Here is an 18,168-nt window from a genome sequence, read left to right on the forward strand (position 1 = left end):
AGGCCTTGTGGAAGGATGCAGTCAGGATGGAAAGCCTACGCCTAGGACCTCCTCACCACCACAGAGGCTATGGGTTGTAGAATAAGCTAGCTGACCTTCATTCTGTTTTGTTTAATGCCTTCGACGATTTGTTCCATCTGCCTTAAAAACTGGTCCCGGGAAGCAGGGGAGGCCATGGCTCTGAAAGAGAAATCAGCAGAGGTAGGTCCAGTACATGGGACTGTTAGAAAGGGGGTGGGGACACCTGGACTGTGCCCCAACAGTCAACTAGGTCTTTGCAGGGCACAGTGGATCCAGAGGGCCACCAAGAATAGCAGGCAGACAGGCAGTACTCCAAACCTCTGACCGAGTAACCAAATGTGAATCTTGTTTCCCCTTCTCCCTAAGTTCCTGGGGCGATGGACTGCAGAAGGAACAACTCTCTAACTAGATGGGGATGGATTCTGAGGAAAACCATGCAGTTGAGGAGACCATGCTGTCCTTTAACTACACAGACAAGTAGTGTACCCCCTTCAGCAGCAGAATGCACACAGGCAACTTTGGGGGTGGGGGGGCTCCCCTTCCATGCACTTTTCAGCTTCTTCCTTTAAACTTTTATCCAATCCGTATTTTTCAACATAAAATAAATAAAAATAATAAAAATGCCATTTGCTATGAATGACAAGTACATATTAAGGAGTTAATTCAGTTTTGTCTTTAAGAATCTGAGGACAGGGAGACATTAACTAGAACTAGGGGCCATGTTCTGAGTATTCCTAGATCTCAGCTGGGAAGCCTAAGCCATGTTGGAGGCAGCAGGCGGGGTAGAGTTCCCGCTGTGCCTGCTACACCTTCCTACCATAGCCAGCTCTGCAGAGGGACAGAGACCAGGAGGCTCAGAGCATGGGGCTCACAGGAGTGGGGATTCTCCCAGAGAGTGGCTGGCAGAGCAGAACTGTCGTGGATATCAGGGAGATGGCACTACCGTCTGAGAAAGGAGGGCATCAGGACCCAAAGGCAGGTGCCACACCTGCACCTCCCAGGACTATGGCTGCTGGCTTTTTCCCCTTCTTTCCCTTGCATGCTGTGATCCCAAGGATCCGATTAAGGTTCAGGTATCACGGAGAATGCCTTAGCCCGGCTGTGTTTAAATCAGAAAAGACGTAGAAACCCTTGGTTCTGAGCGAACTTGGTCTTAGAATGTTTGTGGTGTCCTGCCAGGGGCCTGCAGAGGCTTGCACTAGGAAAAGGAAGCATGTTATTCTGGAAGCTTTAGGCTACCAGGAAGGTGGGCAGCTAGCTCACCCTGGGTACACTCCAGAACTGGTGTTACCTGGTAGCCTTGCTATAGGATTTACAGAGATGTCCTTGCTACACATTTAATCCTATTTTTTGAGACAGAATCTCATGTGGCCCTGAACACACTTCATAGTCAAAAATGACCTCAAACTCTTAATTCTTCTATCTTCCCTTTCAAGCGCTGGGGTTACAGGCATGCTGCGTACTAAGTAGTCCCAGCTTATGCGGTACTGGGAACTGAGCACAGGCTTCGTGCTCTGTGTAAGAATTCCTCCGCTGAGCTAAATCCCCAGTTCAGAGGATGTATGCTAACTCACAGAATACACCTTCAGGGTCTGCCCACCTTGTTTTTTGAGGCAGGCTATCTCAACGGCCTGCAATTCACCAAATAGGTTAGGATGGCTGGACACTGGTTCCCAGGAATCTCCAGTCTCCACCCCATCAGCTCCAGGGTTACAATCACAACACTACACTCGACTTTCCATCTGAGGGTTCTGGGATGGAACTCAGTCCTTGTTATCCACAGTATTCCAGTTTGCAGAGCCTTCCATGAAGGCGTCTGCAATGGGTGGAGTAGGGAGAGTGAGGGGTCCACACCAGAGCACCAGGCCATTCGTGCATCAATAGCTCTCCCTCACACTACAGCAAGATCAGGAGGGCAGCCAGGGAGCAGGGGCGTGGTACTTACTGTGAGAAGTTCTCGTGAATTGAGTTAAGCAGGCTAATCTGGGGGTGAAAAAGAAACACGTAAGTAGGAGGCGGTAGGATTCCCACAGCACCTCAATCATTGCTGGGAAGTTTGCCTGGGGCTGGGCTAACAAAACTGAAAGGAGCCAAGACTGTCAAGCAGGTCAAAGTAATACACGAGAGGAGAAAAGAAAGCACATGTTCTTGCCTGCATAGTTTTCCTCCAGGAACCCATTTCTATGGACTTAAAGAAAACTTTCCTTAGGTGCATGACCGTGAGACTGTGGAAGGACAACCTTTGAACGGCCCAGTCACCAGCTGGGAGGACTCTGGTGGCAGGGCTCTTCAGACAAACCGCCAGCACAGGTCCTTTTTGTCTTCTCAAACATCACTTTTTATCTGAGGCTATTGGCCCAGGATGGGCCAGTGGGGCCGGCACAGAGAAGATACTGACCGTCTCCCACCTCCCACTCCTGCCCAACATGGCTAGACACTAAGTGGCTCTGAGAGCTTCTGATGAAACATATCCTTTAAAGCCCTGTTCCCGTGGAAACTGTCTCTGCCCTCATATCTGGACCCTCCATTTGTCCTTGTGAGGCATGCCGGGAAGGGCTCTGTCTGGGTCTTCCTGGTTGTGCACTGTTCAACCTGTTGGCTCATCCCTAAGCAGTCACTACACCTCGACTTGAGACTCACAATACACAACACAGGAATGACATCACCACACCTGGATTTTAGACTCAAAACACACAACACAGGAATGATATTCTTACCCTTAATACTTAGGAAGGAGTGTGGGTTTTTTATTTGTTTTTCCTCATGTGTTTTTGTGTTTGTCTGTGCACTTGCATGTGGAGCCAGAAGACAACCTCATCTGCCATTCCTATGGTGCAAGATGCTCTCCACCTTGCTTTCTAAGACAGGGTCTCTCACTGGCCTGAAGCTTATCAAGGAGGCCAGGATAGGGGTGGAGCAGTGATCCCCGGGATCTATCTGTCTCTGCCTCCCCAGTGCTGGGATTATAAGCACATTACCATGCCTGCTTTTTTCTTTTCTTTTCTTTTCTTTTCTTTTCTTTTCTTTTCTTTTTAAAATGTGGGTTCTGGGGATTGAATGCAGGACCTCATATGAGCCTCTCATGAAGGTGTTTCTCTCATGATAGTACAGAACAGGTGAACATCAGCTTCACTACACTGCAGGGAACGCCCAGGCAGTCTCCCACTTTGCAGTGACAAACCTCTGCATTTGGCCCAGGAGTGTCTCTCTGCTTACACTAAACGACCGCATCACAGGCTCTAGGTCCATCCGAATCTTCCGGAGCTGTGTGCCGTCAGTGGCTCCTGTGTACACTTAAATGACCCCATCACAGTCTCTAGGTCCATCTGAATCTTCCGGAGCTGTGTGCCATCAGTGGCTCCTGTGTACACTTAAATGACCCCATCGCAGTCTCTAGGTCCATCCGAATCTTCCGGAGCTGTGTGCCGTCAGTGGCTCATCTGAGTTATTTTCTTTCCATACAGGCTCTCACCCAGGCCAGCACAATGGCTTAGTACAAAGGTGCCTGCTGCCAACCCTGAGGACCTGAGTTCTAGTCTGGAGCCCACATGGGGTAAGGAGAGAGCCGGCTCCTACAAGCTGTCCTCTGAACTACACATATGCACCCCTCTGCGATAAACTTTCAAATGTAATAAAAAGGAAACAAATAATCAACAAAGGCTCTTACCTCCTTTTCCAGATACACTTTTCTGTCATCCAGAGTGTTATACAAAGTGAAGAACTGCTTGGTTTCCTTGTGCACCGCGGAAACTGCCGAAGAGATCAGTATTCCAGTGTAAGAGCATCAGCCGAGCAAAGCATCCCAACCCGTGCAGAGTGTGCCAGGGCCTCATGCCCACTTAACCATCATGACAGCCTATGTCTGTGTGCACATGTTTGTACGTAGGTACACGTGAACACTGGGTACCTTCCTCAACCCCTCCTCACCTTATTTCTGAGACAAAACCCTTCACTGAACCTGGAGCTCACTCACTAAGCTAGGCAGGCTGCTCAGCAAGCTTCAGCGACCCACCTATCTTCACCTCCCCAGTGTATGTACTACCATGCTTGACTTTACGAGAAATGTGCGTGTGGATCCTTTGCCTGCATGCATGTATGTGCACAACATATGCTTGTGTCTGGTGCTCATGGAGTGTGTTGGAGCTCGCGAAACTGGAGTTATGGACATCTGTGAGCTGTCATGTGGGTGCTAGGAATTTAGCCTAGGTCCGCTGCAAAAACAATTACAGTGAACTACTCAGCCATCTCACCAGCCCTTTTCTTTTTCTTTTCTTTTCTTTCTTTCTTTCTTTCTTTCTTTCTTTCTTTCTTTCTTTCTTTCTTTTTTTTAAAAAAAAAAACAACATACAGAGATCAAACTCAAGTGTTCATGCTTGTAAGGCAAGCACTTTATTAACTGGACCATCTCCCTAAGACCCTGAGGGTGGCTTTGAGCCTGACATGACATAGTCACTGGGTCAGCTGAGGTCCTGGATTATGAGGAGACTATGCTGGTCTAAAGCAACTCCAGTGAGACTCTGTGGAGCACCACTGACGACCACCTGGAGATGCTGGGGTGGGGATGCTTCATAAGAAACTGGGAAGAAGGGGCTCAGGTGACTGCACACAGCTAACTGCCAAGACAGCTGGCCAAAGCCAGCTCTTAAGACCATGAACCCATCTACAGAGTGGACAGTCAGACATCAGGACAGCTCCCAGGGCTGTCCAATAGGCCTGATGATGAGGCAAGGTCCCTTTCAAGGTGGCATTTGTGGACTGTGCTCTCCAATGCTGTACCACACTAAACTTGACAGAACCCCTGCCTCGCATCCCTACTGGGGCCCAACAGTCTGTGTTTGATCAAAACACCTACTCTGACGGTAGAGTTCAATAAATCGCTTCTGATACTGTATCAGCTCAGCTCGACTGGGCACTTCGTCAATCTTGCGATGCAAAATCGCTATTTCTCGATTTCTTCGTGCCTAAATGTAAAGATAGGGAGAGAAGACTTGGTGAAAGGATTCCTGTGTTCGCTTGTGCCCCCACATGCTGCGCTAGCCACAAAGACACACATTTGGCTAGTGGCTTAGGGTCCTCACGGGGGATTGTGACTGGCTTTCCCATTTTCTGACCTGTGCAGAGGCTGCTGACCAGAACCACAGAACCACAGGGCAACTGACCTGAGGACAGGTCATGACAGGAGAGCCCCAGATGACAGGTGCCACCTGCTGCCCCTCTAAGCTGCACTCTGAATCCCTCAGCCTACGTGGAGGCCCACAACTGACTTCTCAAATGCTGTCAGACAGACTGTATATCAGCTGCACAGGAGACAGCAGGGTGTTGTGTGGGGACCATGTCACAGAAGCAAGTCACTTAGTTATGTCTGACTCTCAGGACCTGGGCTGAGCACTGCTGTTCTCCTCAGCCTTTGTCCCTCCTCTCCATGGCCCACCAGCCCTCTGGCCTATTGTCTCAGCAGCAGGGACAGACTTCTAATTTATAAGGAAACATAGTCTCCAAGCAGGAAACCCACTCTTGTAACTTAAGTCCAGTCTATGAATCTCCGGACAAAAGGATGCAGACCAAGGGTATGCTCCTTGCAAGGGCTGGGGCTGATCTCTATTCTTCTCCCCAGGAATCTTAGGGTACAACCAATCAATCTTCAAAACTTTTAAAAATTACATTTCTTTTTATTTCTTTATTTAATAGACACATGCCATGGAATTCAGAGGACGATCTGTGGAAGTCCTGGTGATAGAGCTTAGGTTGTAAAGGATGGAACCTACCCCTAGGTGGAGACATGCCCTTGTCTCCTCCCTTAAGGGTTGGTCCAGTTAGGCAGGGCAGGGACCAGGCCAGGAGACTATCCCTATGACAAGGTCATTTTCCTTCCCAGCACTCCTGGTCCCTAACGTGGTCCCTGTGAACCACCATCAAGCCTGACTTCCTGAGTCCAGACTCAGAAGGGCGTAACTATTCTCTTATCTTTCCTCTGTCCTTTTCTTTCAAATGCTGGCAAGAGTCTTACCAAATTTTTAAAATGGCTAACTAACGCGACTGGGTTTTTGTTTTTCTAAAGCTCCTGTCCCTGCTGAGTGACTGACTTCCAGGCTCATCTTCATTCTCCTTCTCCCTAAGATACACAGTCTGCCTGCCTTGGGGTTTTCCTTGTAAACTCTAATTAATAAATTGCTCTTGAGCTTCTGTTTGAGTTTGTTTTTAATTCTTTTATTAATAAAACCAAGAACCCCAGGAGGAAACCCCCATGTCCCTAGCATTGTATGATGTCTCTATTGGACTCCCCAGGATTTCTAGCAACACATCTCTCCTGCTTTCTAACTTGTTAACAGGCAGAAGAAATGAACTCGCCCCCGCACCGCAACACAGCATACACGTCACCAGGCGTCTTTACTGTAGGTGCCATTTCATGCCTGCATGCGTGGCACCTTTTCATTGTGCCTTTATTTCTAGAATGTTCTGCATATATGTGGGTGCCTATGGATACACTGGCTATTCAACATTTAAATCTGCTCAAGCCCTTCACTTTAAAGAACTCTTTCCCTGAGCCACACCAGTCTCTTGCCTTTTTCTTTTTGTATCACTTGGCAGCCAGGCATGACTGAGTAGCCATGACGCCTAGGAGAGATGTAAAGGAGACGCCCGCTGTCCAGCTGTCTGCAAAGGGGGCAGGTTCCAGTGCTGAAGCTTTCATGAGTTGTCGCTTGTGTTAGGTAGTACTTTTTGGGAGTCATCCCTGATCCTTATAAGGCATCCCTCGCCATCACTTTTGTAAGTAACCCCAATGAAAACTCACTGCTTCACCAAGGGGACTTTGGTGGGATCATTACTTTGACCTGTCCTGGGTTCCCTAACTGCAGGAATTAGCAGCGTGTGCCTTGTGTCTTACTAGAAGTCTCACACGACTTCAGCGCCACTTCAGACGTTTTCTGGGGCCTGGGGCACAATGAATGGAGGAGTCTGAACTGTTTCCCATATATATGTTTTCTTTTTCTCTTTTATTGAAAATATATTCTTTTCTCACACAACAGACCCTGATTATAGTCTCCACTCCCTCTACTCCTCTCAGCTCCTCCCCACCTCCCCTTCCCTCTAGATCTACTCCATTTCTTTCTCTCATTAGAAAAGAACAGAATAACAACCAAACATGATAAAACAAAGTATAATAAGATGAAGCAAAATCCATCATACCAAAGATGGACATGGCAACCCAATACCCGGCCTTTGTGAGCAGCCCGTGCTTCCTCTCACACCCCCCTCTCTCGTTCTTGCTTTTCTTGCTCACTAGGGTTTGGTCTTGGGCCTTGCCCACACTTCCACAGCCTTAGTTAGCAACCACACACTGAGGAACGAGTTCTCCAGCCCAAACTCTTTGGAGCTGGAGCTGGAGCTGATGCAGAACATTCTTCCCACAATGCTACCTGGTGGATTACTGGCCCCTTCACTTTTTCATGTGTGCATGTATGGTGTACACATGTGGTGTATGAATGTTTCTGCTTGTGCTTGTGTACATATATGCACAGGCTCATAAAGACCTAAAGTCGATGGCAGGGATCACCCTGTCATTCTTGCACCATATTCACTGAGGCAGGGTGTCTCAATCACACCCAGAGCTCAGACAGGATGAGTCTTGCTAAGCAGCTTGCTCTGGGGATCTTCTGTCTCCCTCTGAAGTGTTATAGGTGGGCCGCTATGTTCAAATGGGATTTATGTGGCTTCCAGGAATGTGATCTCTGGTCTGCACATTTGTAAGGCGAGTACTTTTTAAACCGGGGAGCTGACTTCCAGAGAACCTCACTCCTCACCCAGCTGGGGGTTTACTGATACTTGTCTTCAGACTGCCGCCTGAATCTTTTCTCTTTTATGCCCATTCCCAATGAGTTTCATGTGTCTATACCTTTGGGTCTGACACCTGAGCATCAGCCTTGATCCCCCTTGCATCCAGGCATCACTAGATTGCATCAGGTAGAGCACCTCACCTTCCCCTGGCAGCTCCATTCACAGATCCTGCTGCCTCTACCCAGACCAGTCCTCAGCAGCTACTGACTTCCTTGAAGAAGTTCTCTTCAAGTTTGGCCTCAGCCTTGTCTTTAGGTGGCATTGCCCACATAAACAGCCTTGTACTTTGGCACATATGAGTAGATCTTGGTCCTCAAATAACCAGTTCCCAGAGGGCAGGTCATCTCAGCTCTTGTTATTAGGACCCAATGCATGGCTGAAAAAGTAGGAAGTAGCCAGTCAGCGTCTCCAAATAGCATCAGGGCACAGATTGTATTAATTCTATGTATCTTTAAATATTTGCACTTGGTCTTGCTGAAGGCTGAGAAGCCATCTTTAAATATTTGAAAGGTAGTCATGCATGGTGGTGCATATCTATAACCCCAGCACTTGGGAGATGGAGGCAGGATTATGGGAAGTTCAAGGCCAGCTGTGACTAGACGTGGACTCTAAGGCAGCCTGAGCTAGAAGATTCTCTCTCAAAAACTAAAAGAGAGAGAGAGAGAGAGAGAGAGAGAGAGAGAGAGAGAGGATAGGACTCTTGTATCAAGGACATATTCGACTACTCTGAATTTAACCAAACATCTCACAGAACACGATGGGAATAACCCCTTACCAGCCCTTGAAGCTCCCTGGCCATTCCTGCCAAAGTTTGGCATTTTCCTCCCAAAGGAAAGAAAAGTGTTCAAACCAACAGGGACACTAGGCCAAGGGTTGTCTGTGGGTTTGAATCCCCGTGAGTCAGGCACTGGCAATATAAAGGGCTTAGAACTACAGTGTCAGCTATGGCTAGGTTTGGAGCTGGCTCTCCAACCTCCCCACCCCATATGTCACATCGCTCTCTCAGATCCCCAGTTATTAAGTAGACCTGAACTTGAATCCTGCCTTGGGGACCTATGCGAGGCTTGCCCTTGGAGAAACAGCGTAGTTGAAGCATTTTTTTTAAAAAAAGATCAATTTTTTTATCATTTTATATGTATGGGTGTTTTGCCTGCATGTGCATGTATGCCTATGTGCCATGTGAGTCCTCAGAACCGGAGTAGAAGACGGTTGTTAGCAGCCATGTGGGTACTGGGAATTGAACCAGAGTCATCTGAAAGAGCAGGCAGTACTGCAGAGCCATCTCTTCAGCGCCCCCTCCTTATTTTCCTTTTTACTGATGTGCAGTTGTGTGTGTTTGTGTGGCATGTGCGCACATGAGTGTGCATGTCAGATCCCCTGGAGTTGGAGCTGCAGGTGGTTATGAAGCAACTGATATGGGGTCCTCCACAAGAGCAGTATTCTTACCTTCTTAAACATCTCTCTAGCCCCCTGACCCCATTTTCTTCATACAGTGTATGAGGCTAACCAAGCCTACTCTGTAAGGTGAAGTTCAACTCCAGAGAGCAATGCTGAAAGCAACAGCCCTGCGAAGCCGCCCGTGACGCTGTTGGCAACAGCTCAGACCAGGGTGCAGCGAGCAGAGCCTGGCTCTCGAGCTCTCACACACCTACGCCTCCCATCCAGCCACAGGACACCCCTGTCAGCCAGGCATATCTGTGCACGCTGGTGCTTGGACACCCACCTGCAGCAAGCGGATCTTGTACAGCTTCTCTTTCTCCATGTTGTACCGTCTGTCCAGGTCCTCCTAAGAGCGACAACAGGCCAGTTATCGAGATTGGAACTTCCATTCCCTGACGGAGCCTCAAGTTCCTTCTCTCAAATGGCCAGGTTTAGACCCTCCTACCCATGAGACACTTCCACACTGTCTCCTAACACCTTTTCTTCTGTCAGTATCCTGGCTGAATCCAATGTTCTTTTCAGAAGGAAAAAAGTACTTATTATTACCCGGAGGTGGGAGGGACATACATGTGGAGGTCAGAGGGCAATTCTGTGGACCTGTTTCTCCCCTTCCACCTTCTGTGGGTTCTGGGGATTGAACTCATGGCATCAGGCTTGCAAGGCAAGTACTGTACTCAGCAGCCCCTAAATCCAATGCTCTTAACTGAGTACCTCCTAACGACTCCTGCAGCCCCCGCCCTTAACCAGGAACACTGTTCAACAAAAGGGAGATCACACACTACCTTAAGAGTCTTTGTCCTACGCCTCTCTGGGTTTTCAGCTAACACTGGTTTTCTGATTATGTTTCTGCCTGGACCTGAGGTATCCAAAATGGTAGACCCACTAACCCTACATGTCTATTTGAACTTGCATCAATTAAAATAAGGAAAAACTCAGTCCCCCAGTTTCAAGAAGCATGCACTATGTGTAGGAAGACACTGATGTGAACAATTTCAACATTACACAGAGTTCTTCTGGGACAGAGCTAATGCACAGGTGTGGCTCTACACTGAACCCAGACAGGGAAAAGCAGCTGCGCAGTCTGTTGTCCCAGAGAAAACTACAGAAGGGGCACGCATGCACACATGAACACACATAGCACATGCAGTTTCTTGGACAGGGCTCAGCTAAAGGTGACATCTAACATATCACTGTAGGAGTCCCATGTCCAGTCTCTAACAGGCTATGAAGAAACACCCTAACAGTCCTGCTTGGAGGAGGACCCTGCTTCTGTCCTGTCTCTTCTGTCTGTCTCTTCTTTTCTCCTTACATGTGACAAGTATTGTTTTAACTCATAACAAGGTTCAGCAAACTACAACAGGTTATGGAAAGCCTACACCTTTGAACCATGCCTGACTAGAGTTGTACTGGAATACAGTCATGGACATTCATTTATAATACCTGTGACACAATGTCATCACTTAAAACATTCATGCTTGGGGGCTGGAGAGATGGCTCAGAGGTTAAGAGCACTGACTGCTCTTCCAGAGGTCCTGAGTTCAATTCCCAGCAACCACATGGTGGCTCACAACCATCTGTAATGAGATCTGGTGCCCTCTTCTGGCCTGCAAGCATACATGGAAGGAATGTTGTGTACATAATAAATAAATAAATCTTAAAAAAAAACATTCATGCTTGGAAAACGTGCAATCAAGTTACCAAAAAAATCCCCTTATACTATTGTAAGTAAGTTTAACTGTGTCGAACTGCACATCGGATACCCTGACACACAGTTTGGCAGCTGGAGCAGTGGCCTGCTACAAGGCAGTGGTCTGTCTAACGCAGTGGCCTGCTCTAACGCAGTGGCCTGCTCTAACGCAGTGGCCTGCTCTAACGCAGCGGCCTGCCCTAACGCAGCAGCACAGAAGGCACTTTCCCCTCAGCCCCACTCTCTCGCCCCTCAGCACTTATGTGGCTGATGCAGGCCTCTAATGAAAGGTCTAAAACAGTACCATGCCCACGGAGGGCAGTAGAGGAGGAAGTGGCTGTACAGACTAGACAGGAGGCCAGAAACGCTGTCGGGGGAGAGCAGAAAGGAGGCTGACCCATCTCTCAGGACAATGCTGGTCCACGGATGAGGAGATACTTACATTGTGAGTCATGGTGGAGGTCGCGGCACCCTGTGGCTCTCCACTGGAGACAGTCTGAAAGGATGAAAACAGGGTCAGCACCTCTGCTCAGTGAGGGGAGCAGAGAGACAGGAGCCGGGAGGGGCAACTATGGAGCTGAAATGACCTCGTTTTTCTGAAGAGTAGTTAGACTGTTCGAGAAACCCAGATTTTAGACTGTTCTCTGATGTTTGCCAGGTACACCCCAACAAGCTCCACTGTAGTGTGAGCTGGATGTCGGTGCCTTTCTCAATCACTCTCTACCTTATCTACTTAAGGAAAAACCATTATATTTATTTATTTATCACATGTATGTATATTCACATGTTTGTGTGTATATGTTGGTGGACAGCTTGCTGGTCTGCCTCTCCACTGTGTGGGACTGAGGGGTCAAACTGAGGTCATAAGCACTCTCACCTTGCCTTATTTTTTTGAGCCTCGGTCTCTTTACTGAACCTGGAACTTAACCAGTTTGGCTACCCGGCTGGTCAGTGAGCTTCAGGGGTCCTTCAGTATCCACTGCCCTGCCGCCTGGCTTCTACAAGGGTGTTGGAATCCAAACTTGGGTCTTTGTGCTTGTACAGCAAGCAGCTTATCCTGAGCCAGGTCCTCAGTCTCCTGTGGTTCATTTTCCATAGAAGAGTCCCTTCGATAGGACGTAATGAGATAAAAATGTGATCTCTGCCAATTCAGGGGCCAGAGGAACCGACAATGCCCAGAGGCTCAGTGCTGGGGAAGTACCCGAGGCCAGCCGGGGCTGCATTCCTGCCGCTGCTGTTCACTCCTCCTCTCCCTCAGAGGTGGGCACCTATGGCCGAAATGATACCACAGCTCTAAGGCCTGGTCTCTCTGGCTAGGGAAAGCACTTCTCCATGGTCTAGTGTCCACTGGAGAGTGCTGGGCATGGTGGTGGGGCAGCTGGAAGAGCATCAGTGCTGGGGGCTTGGGCGGGAGCTTTCCTTCCCTTTCCTTCCCGCTCTCCCTGCTACAACGGCAGGGCAAATTCAGTTAGTGGGCTCTAGGGCCATGACCAGCCCACATCTGGGGAGACGCAGGCTTTGAATGAAGTGTGGTAAGAAAAAACAAAATCCAAGAGATCCACAGGGTCTGGTGGCCCAGGCCATAACCCCAGCTACTCAGGGCAAAGTGGAGAAAATTTAAAGAGACAGGCTAAGTGGGAAATAGAGCTCAGACATTTCTTATGGAGGGAGGGATCAGAGTTTTGGACCTTTGGCTATGCCTTCCACACCTAGAAGGAATCACTTGAATAAGACCTAAGAAAATTGGTGGGAGTAATTGTAGCACTTAGGAGGCAAAGGAAGGCAGATCTCTGAGTTCAAGGCCTGTTCTACAGAGCAAGTCCCAGGACTGTTACAGAGAAACCCTGTCTCGAGAAAAACCAAACCAAATAAAAAAAAATATCAAAGAAAATTACAGGAGAAGTTGAGAAATACAACTTGGGTTGAGTGTGGTATGTGTTAAGGTATACTCGTGTGAACAGTGCGGTGTGTGTTAAGGTATACTCATGTGAACAGTGCGGTGTGTGTTAAGGTATACTCATGTGAACAGTGCAGTGTGTGTTAAGGTATACTCGTGTGTAGAGGCTGGAGGAAGGTGTCCAGTGTTCTGCTCTATTTCTCTGCCTTATTCTCTTGAGACAGAATTGTAGACTGGACCTGAAAGAAGGCCAGCAGTCAGAAAGCACCAGAAATCCCTGTCTCTGTTAACTCTGTTAAACTGGGAGCATAGTCCCAGTCCCTGGCATCCATCCCAGCCCCCTGGGCTGGGAGTTGTAGTGCTCTGGACTCCAAATCCCAGCATGCCATGTCTTGACTCCTCCCCGGGGGCGGGTCAGGACCACTCCACAGGTATTTAAGTGGGCTCCCAGAGAAGGTTCCAGGTTTACATATGCTCCCCCCTTTTCTGTCTCCCCTGCCATGCTGTTGGCCATCTGGGAGCACCGCTACTTAATAAAACATGGGCGTTTAATTTGGTTTAATCTGACCTAATTGGATTTCTTTGCGCCAGCCGTGTTAGGATTTTTTCCTAACACCATCCACTACAGTGATGGGGTTATCGACCCTTTCAGCCATGTGTGGCCTTTTTTAAAACAAGAAATATTTATTTTATTTTATGAGTCGTTTCACCTGCATCGTATGCTGTGCACCACCTAGATCATCAGACATCCAGAACTGGAGTTAGAGAAGGCTGAGTCGCCTGTGCATGCTGGGAAGGGAATGCGTGCCCCTGCAAGAGCAGCAAGTGCTCTCACTAACCCTGGGAACTGTACATTCAGAGACCCCGCTCAAGGAAGTCGGCAGTCCTTTGGGAACATGATTAATGGTTGGTGCTAGGAGCATGGCCTTCTACTCCAGGCTTGATGTAGCTGTTGCCATCTTTAAACAGAGTAGCAGGGCTGGGCAGCATAAGGCCCTCACATGATCAGACCTTTTAACAGCCCATCATGTAGAAAGAGAGAGGCTCTTGAGCCTCCCCTCCTCAAGCCGTGTGAGAGGTGAGCTACTGACTGAAGTGGGTCTCGGCAGCGCTGCAGGCCTTTGTGACACCCTAAGCCCCTCTAACTAATCCCCCAAAACATACTTTGTTCACCAAACTGGATTTAGACAGGAGTCCTCCTTCAGCCTGGCAGTGCCCTTTCTGGCTGGAGTGAATGGCTGTCTTTGTCTCCCCAGGAAGAATCATGGCACCGAACTGCTGCAATCGTCCCAGCCAGAAAGGGCTAACTGAAGCCTTTACCTTGTCGCCTGGTGCTCTCTCAGCTTTCAGGGTCTCAATTTCCTGCTGCAGACGAGCCATCTCCTCCTGGAAAAGCAAGGTGAACCTTTACAAAGCTCGGGGAAGCTATCGACTGGAGGTAACCGTTAACTTCGTCATACGTGGTTTGTTTTTACATTTGTGTTTGTGTGCACGTGTATGGACACATGCATGCATCTGGTGTGCATTTGCATGTGTGCACTCATGCTCATATGTGCACCATAGCATATGTGTAGAGATCAGAAGACAGCCTACGAGGTAATTTTTTTCCTTCCACAGAGAGCATCCCAGGGACTGAGCTCAGGCTGTCAGGCTTGGTGGCACTCACCATTATCTGCGGAGCCATCTTACCTGCCCAGTTTAAGTATTCAATGGAGACGGTTCATCTTTACTTTCACTAGTGTGTGCCAGGACAACAGTCAACAGGGAACCAGGCTCTCTGCTTCCTCTGGCAAGCTTGTCCCTTTCTGGGAAAGAGCTCTCCCAGGCTTGCAAGGGCAGAAAGCACCTTCCCCATAGAGTCACCTCCTCAGCCTGAGGCAGCTTACACTGCACTGCCCTGGCTAGCGGGCCCCAGAGCACAGGGGAGGGAAGCCAAGAGCCTCGGCAGAGCTCTGCCTGTCCACCAATGCCACACAGCACTTACCCGGCAGTGCGCCTTAAACTCCTGCTCCTGGCTTTTCAGATTCTCATTCATGGCTACGAGGGCTCGCAGGCTCTGGAGAATGCTGAGGAAGAAAGACCAAGGGCACAGGGCAGGCCATTACCATCTGCTTTAAAAAATCGAGGATAAAGTCACATCAAGACTACAAGGAGCTCCTTCTTAAGTTCCTTTGTTTTTCTCAAGGGTGTAATGGGAGAGCCACAAACGGTCATGATTTCCATTTCTGAGTATGCATTTGGACCCTCAAGCCCGGGAGGAGACAAAAAACTACCTAGGACAGGATTCTAGAATGTGAAGGTCAAATCTGGAAACATTAGTGAGCTTCAGTGGTACTCACCATTTATTCAGCTGTACTTAGGGTAAACTGTGTGTGTGTGCGCGCTCACGCACTTGTGCACATATATGTGTACATCTGTGTGCACATTCATGTGGAGGCCAGAGGACAGTCTCAAATGCTGTTCTTCGGGTGCTAGCCCCTGGTTTCTTTTAATTAAAGCTTATTATATTTATTTAGTACGTGTGAGGAGTGCGCTTGTGCAGCAGGTGTGGAGGTCAGAGAGCAACTGCAGGAGTCTCCTTCTACCACGTGGCTCCAGGAACTGAACTCAGGTCGTCAGGCTGCATAGTAAGCACTTTACCCCACAGAGGTAGCTCAGCAGCTTTTCCTCCTTGTGTTTTGAGACAGGGTCTCTCACTGGCCTGAGACTGGCCAGGTAGTTTAGACTGGCTGGCCAGGACCTGTTTCTACCTCCCTGGCTTGAGGATAACAAGCATGTACCACCATACTCAGCCTTTTCAGGTCAGATCTGGGACATCAAACTTTGGCTTGTATGCTTAAAACGCAAGCACTTTAGCCACTAAGCCCACAGTTCTGTTTCACTGTTCTTAAAACCAGAACACAACTGCTTAGATCACAAGGAGAGCTGAAGGGAAGGTGGGTGACTCAGTGCTGTCCAAGAGTCTCGGTGAGCATCAGGGTGACTGCTGGTCCCTTCTGGATGGTCATGTGACATTATCTGAATGGAAGTGGAGCTCCAGCCCATGACCTGTGGCTATGCTGTCCCTTCATCAGACAAATCAAGCATCAGACCCTGCTGTCATTTTCATCAAAGGGCTAATAGCACCTGCCGAAACCCCTTACCTTGGGTCAGCTTTGGCTTCTAATTTCTCCAGGGCTGCCTGTTCTTTGTCTAGTTTCTCACCATGATTCTTTAGCTGCAAGAAAGAACAGAGGCATCATTGGCTACAGAGACTTAAAAGCAGAAAAGAGGGTGTGCTCCATGACTTAGCCCGTCTCTGGCTCACTTGGGATAGATGGCTGAACCACTGGCTTTGGTTGTGCACTGAGAAAAAGAGATGAGCCAGACAGATGGGATGGAGGGGGAGATGCAGGGGCGAGGTCAGAACCATAATCTGCTAAAGGTTGCACTGGCTGTGGAAATACTGAGGAAGACTTCACAGTGCAGCAGGAGGAGGTGGGAAAGCCCAAGGTGGTGCAGAGAGCAGTTAGGAATGTGGGCGGGGATAAAAAGTGACAGAGAGAACGAGAGAGAGAGAGAGAGAGAGAGAGAGAGAGAGAGAGAGAGAGAGGAAGGAAGGGACGTAACACCAGCTCACTAAAAAGATAGACTACTGGTATTTTTTCTAAGTATATCTTTCACAATGATCTAGAAAATAAGGTCTAAAGTCATGAACACAGTGAACTCCCAAGCACCTAAAGAAATATGTACACGTGGACTGACGACACGGCTCACGAGCGGCACTTGCTGCCACTCCTCAACATCCGAGTTCAGTTCGTGGACTCCGCATGGTAGAAGAGAATCAACTTCCGCAAGTTGTCCTCTGACCTCCACACATGCACTGTGGCACGCTTACCAGACTGAACCATGTGAACATGTGACATATTCAAAACAAAACAAGTTTCAAAAGTTCCTAGCTGAAAATGGCAGTACAGCCAGGTGTCACATCAAAGCCTTCTCATCTCAAGTCTCGAAATAATCCAGGCTATGATGCTGCAACACGTAAGTAGGCTAACTCCTGGGACAAGACAGAGGGTTGGCAGATGGGAACAGACAGAAGACGGCTATGGAGAACTAACTAGCATGGGTGAGAAGAATGGCTTTCAGGGCTGAGGCCTGGATCAGAGCAAAGCAATGATGCCTGACTCGGTTACACAGGAGAGCATCTGAGGGCCCCAGATGGCTGGCAAGAGCAAAGAGAATGGGAAGCTTCCCAGCTCTGAGTGATTCCCAGCCATGAGCTGATTTACCACAGGGAAGGCAGCACCCGTCCAGAGAAACTGTGGAAGCGAGCTGCTGTGAGTTCATACTGTCAACTTAACAGGATCTAGAGCCACCCATGAAACAGGCTCTGGGCACACCCGTGACAGATCAGCCAGGGCAGTCCAGCCTCTGGGAAAGTCCACCCTACAAGTGGGAGGCGCCACCTCCTGGGCTGGTGCCTAAACTGCAGAAATCCTTGAGCTGAGCGCTGGTATTCATCTGTCTGCTTCCTGGCTGTGTGCGCTGGGGCCAGCAGCTTCAAGTTCCTGCTGCATTGCCTTCTCCACCATGAAAGGCTGCATACTTCAGCTGCGAGCCAGACTAAAGCCTTCCCTCCTTAAGCTACTTCTTGTCATGGGTTCTGTCACAGTAACAAGCCAAGTAGCTGTAGCATGTACATAGTATTAGTGAGAGGAAATTTTAAACTAGATGAATGTATAACCAAGAGTCCTCAAACACCCGAAGACAGAAAAACATGGTGGATCAACTTACAAGTTTTCAGTCAACCCCTGACTGAAAAACAACTATAAAGAAATATACACTTTATACCAGGGACCTAGGAAGACAGTATTCATCTAAAATGGAACTGAGCTTCCATTTAGGCAACTGGACTGTGAACCAGAGAGATTACAGCTGGTAGCCCATGCCACTGATGCTGCAGCCAGTTAGGTTCTGGCTTTCCTGGGGTGGCTGTGTGGTTGTCTCCAAGGGTGTCATTGCTGTCACCACCTGTCTGCCACCTTCCACTTCACTGACGTGGCAAAAGCAGTCTGAATTCATCACATTAGTCTACCTGGAAGGGCAGGCTTTGTAAAAATGCAGATTAGGTCTGCATCAAGAGAGCGCCTGGCATGGTCATCTGTCCAGTGCTGCCGGGGGAACGCTGCTCTCATCAGCTGCTGTGGCAGGAAGACAGCCTCAGAGTCTGGTCCACAGTAGGGGAGCAGAGGTTCATGGTGGTGCTTGACCCCACACCATCAGTTTATCCACACCGCTGTGATCT

General features: G+C 48.8%; 1 protein-coding gene across 2 annotated transcripts in view; it reads right to left on the bottom strand.

Annotated features, from left to right (window-relative positions):
* The window catches only part of Ccdc93 (CCC complex scaffolding subunit CCDC93), a 73,559-nt gene that overhangs the window by 9,923 nt on the left and 45,468 nt on the right, over nt 1–18,168 (bottom strand). For both annotated transcript variants that reach the window (XM_087906592.1, XM_048443795.3), the window contains exons 14-22: nt 16,025–16,098; nt 14,866–14,947; nt 14,202–14,267; nt 11,427–11,480; nt 9,581–9,643; nt 4,874–4,982; nt 3,689–3,771; nt 1,967–2,004; nt 96–180 (exon numbers count right to left, since the gene is read on the bottom strand). In XM_087906592.1, the coding sequence (XP_087762718.1) occupies nt 96–180; nt 1,967–2,004; nt 3,689–3,771; nt 4,874–4,982; nt 9,581–9,643; nt 11,427–11,480; nt 14,202–14,267; nt 14,866–14,947; nt 16,025–16,098 (654 nt within the window). The remainder of the gene's footprint in view (nt 1–95; nt 181–1,966; nt 2,005–3,688; nt 3,772–4,873; nt 4,983–9,580; nt 9,644–11,426; nt 11,481–14,201; nt 14,268–14,865; nt 14,948–16,024; nt 16,099–18,168) is intronic.

Source organism: Myodes glareolus, chromosome 5, assembly GCF_982192425.1.
Source record: "Myodes glareolus chromosome 5, mMyoGla1.1, whole genome shotgun sequence".
Classification (NCBI taxonomy): Eukaryota; Metazoa; Chordata; class Mammalia; order Rodentia; family Cricetidae; genus Myodes; species Myodes glareolus.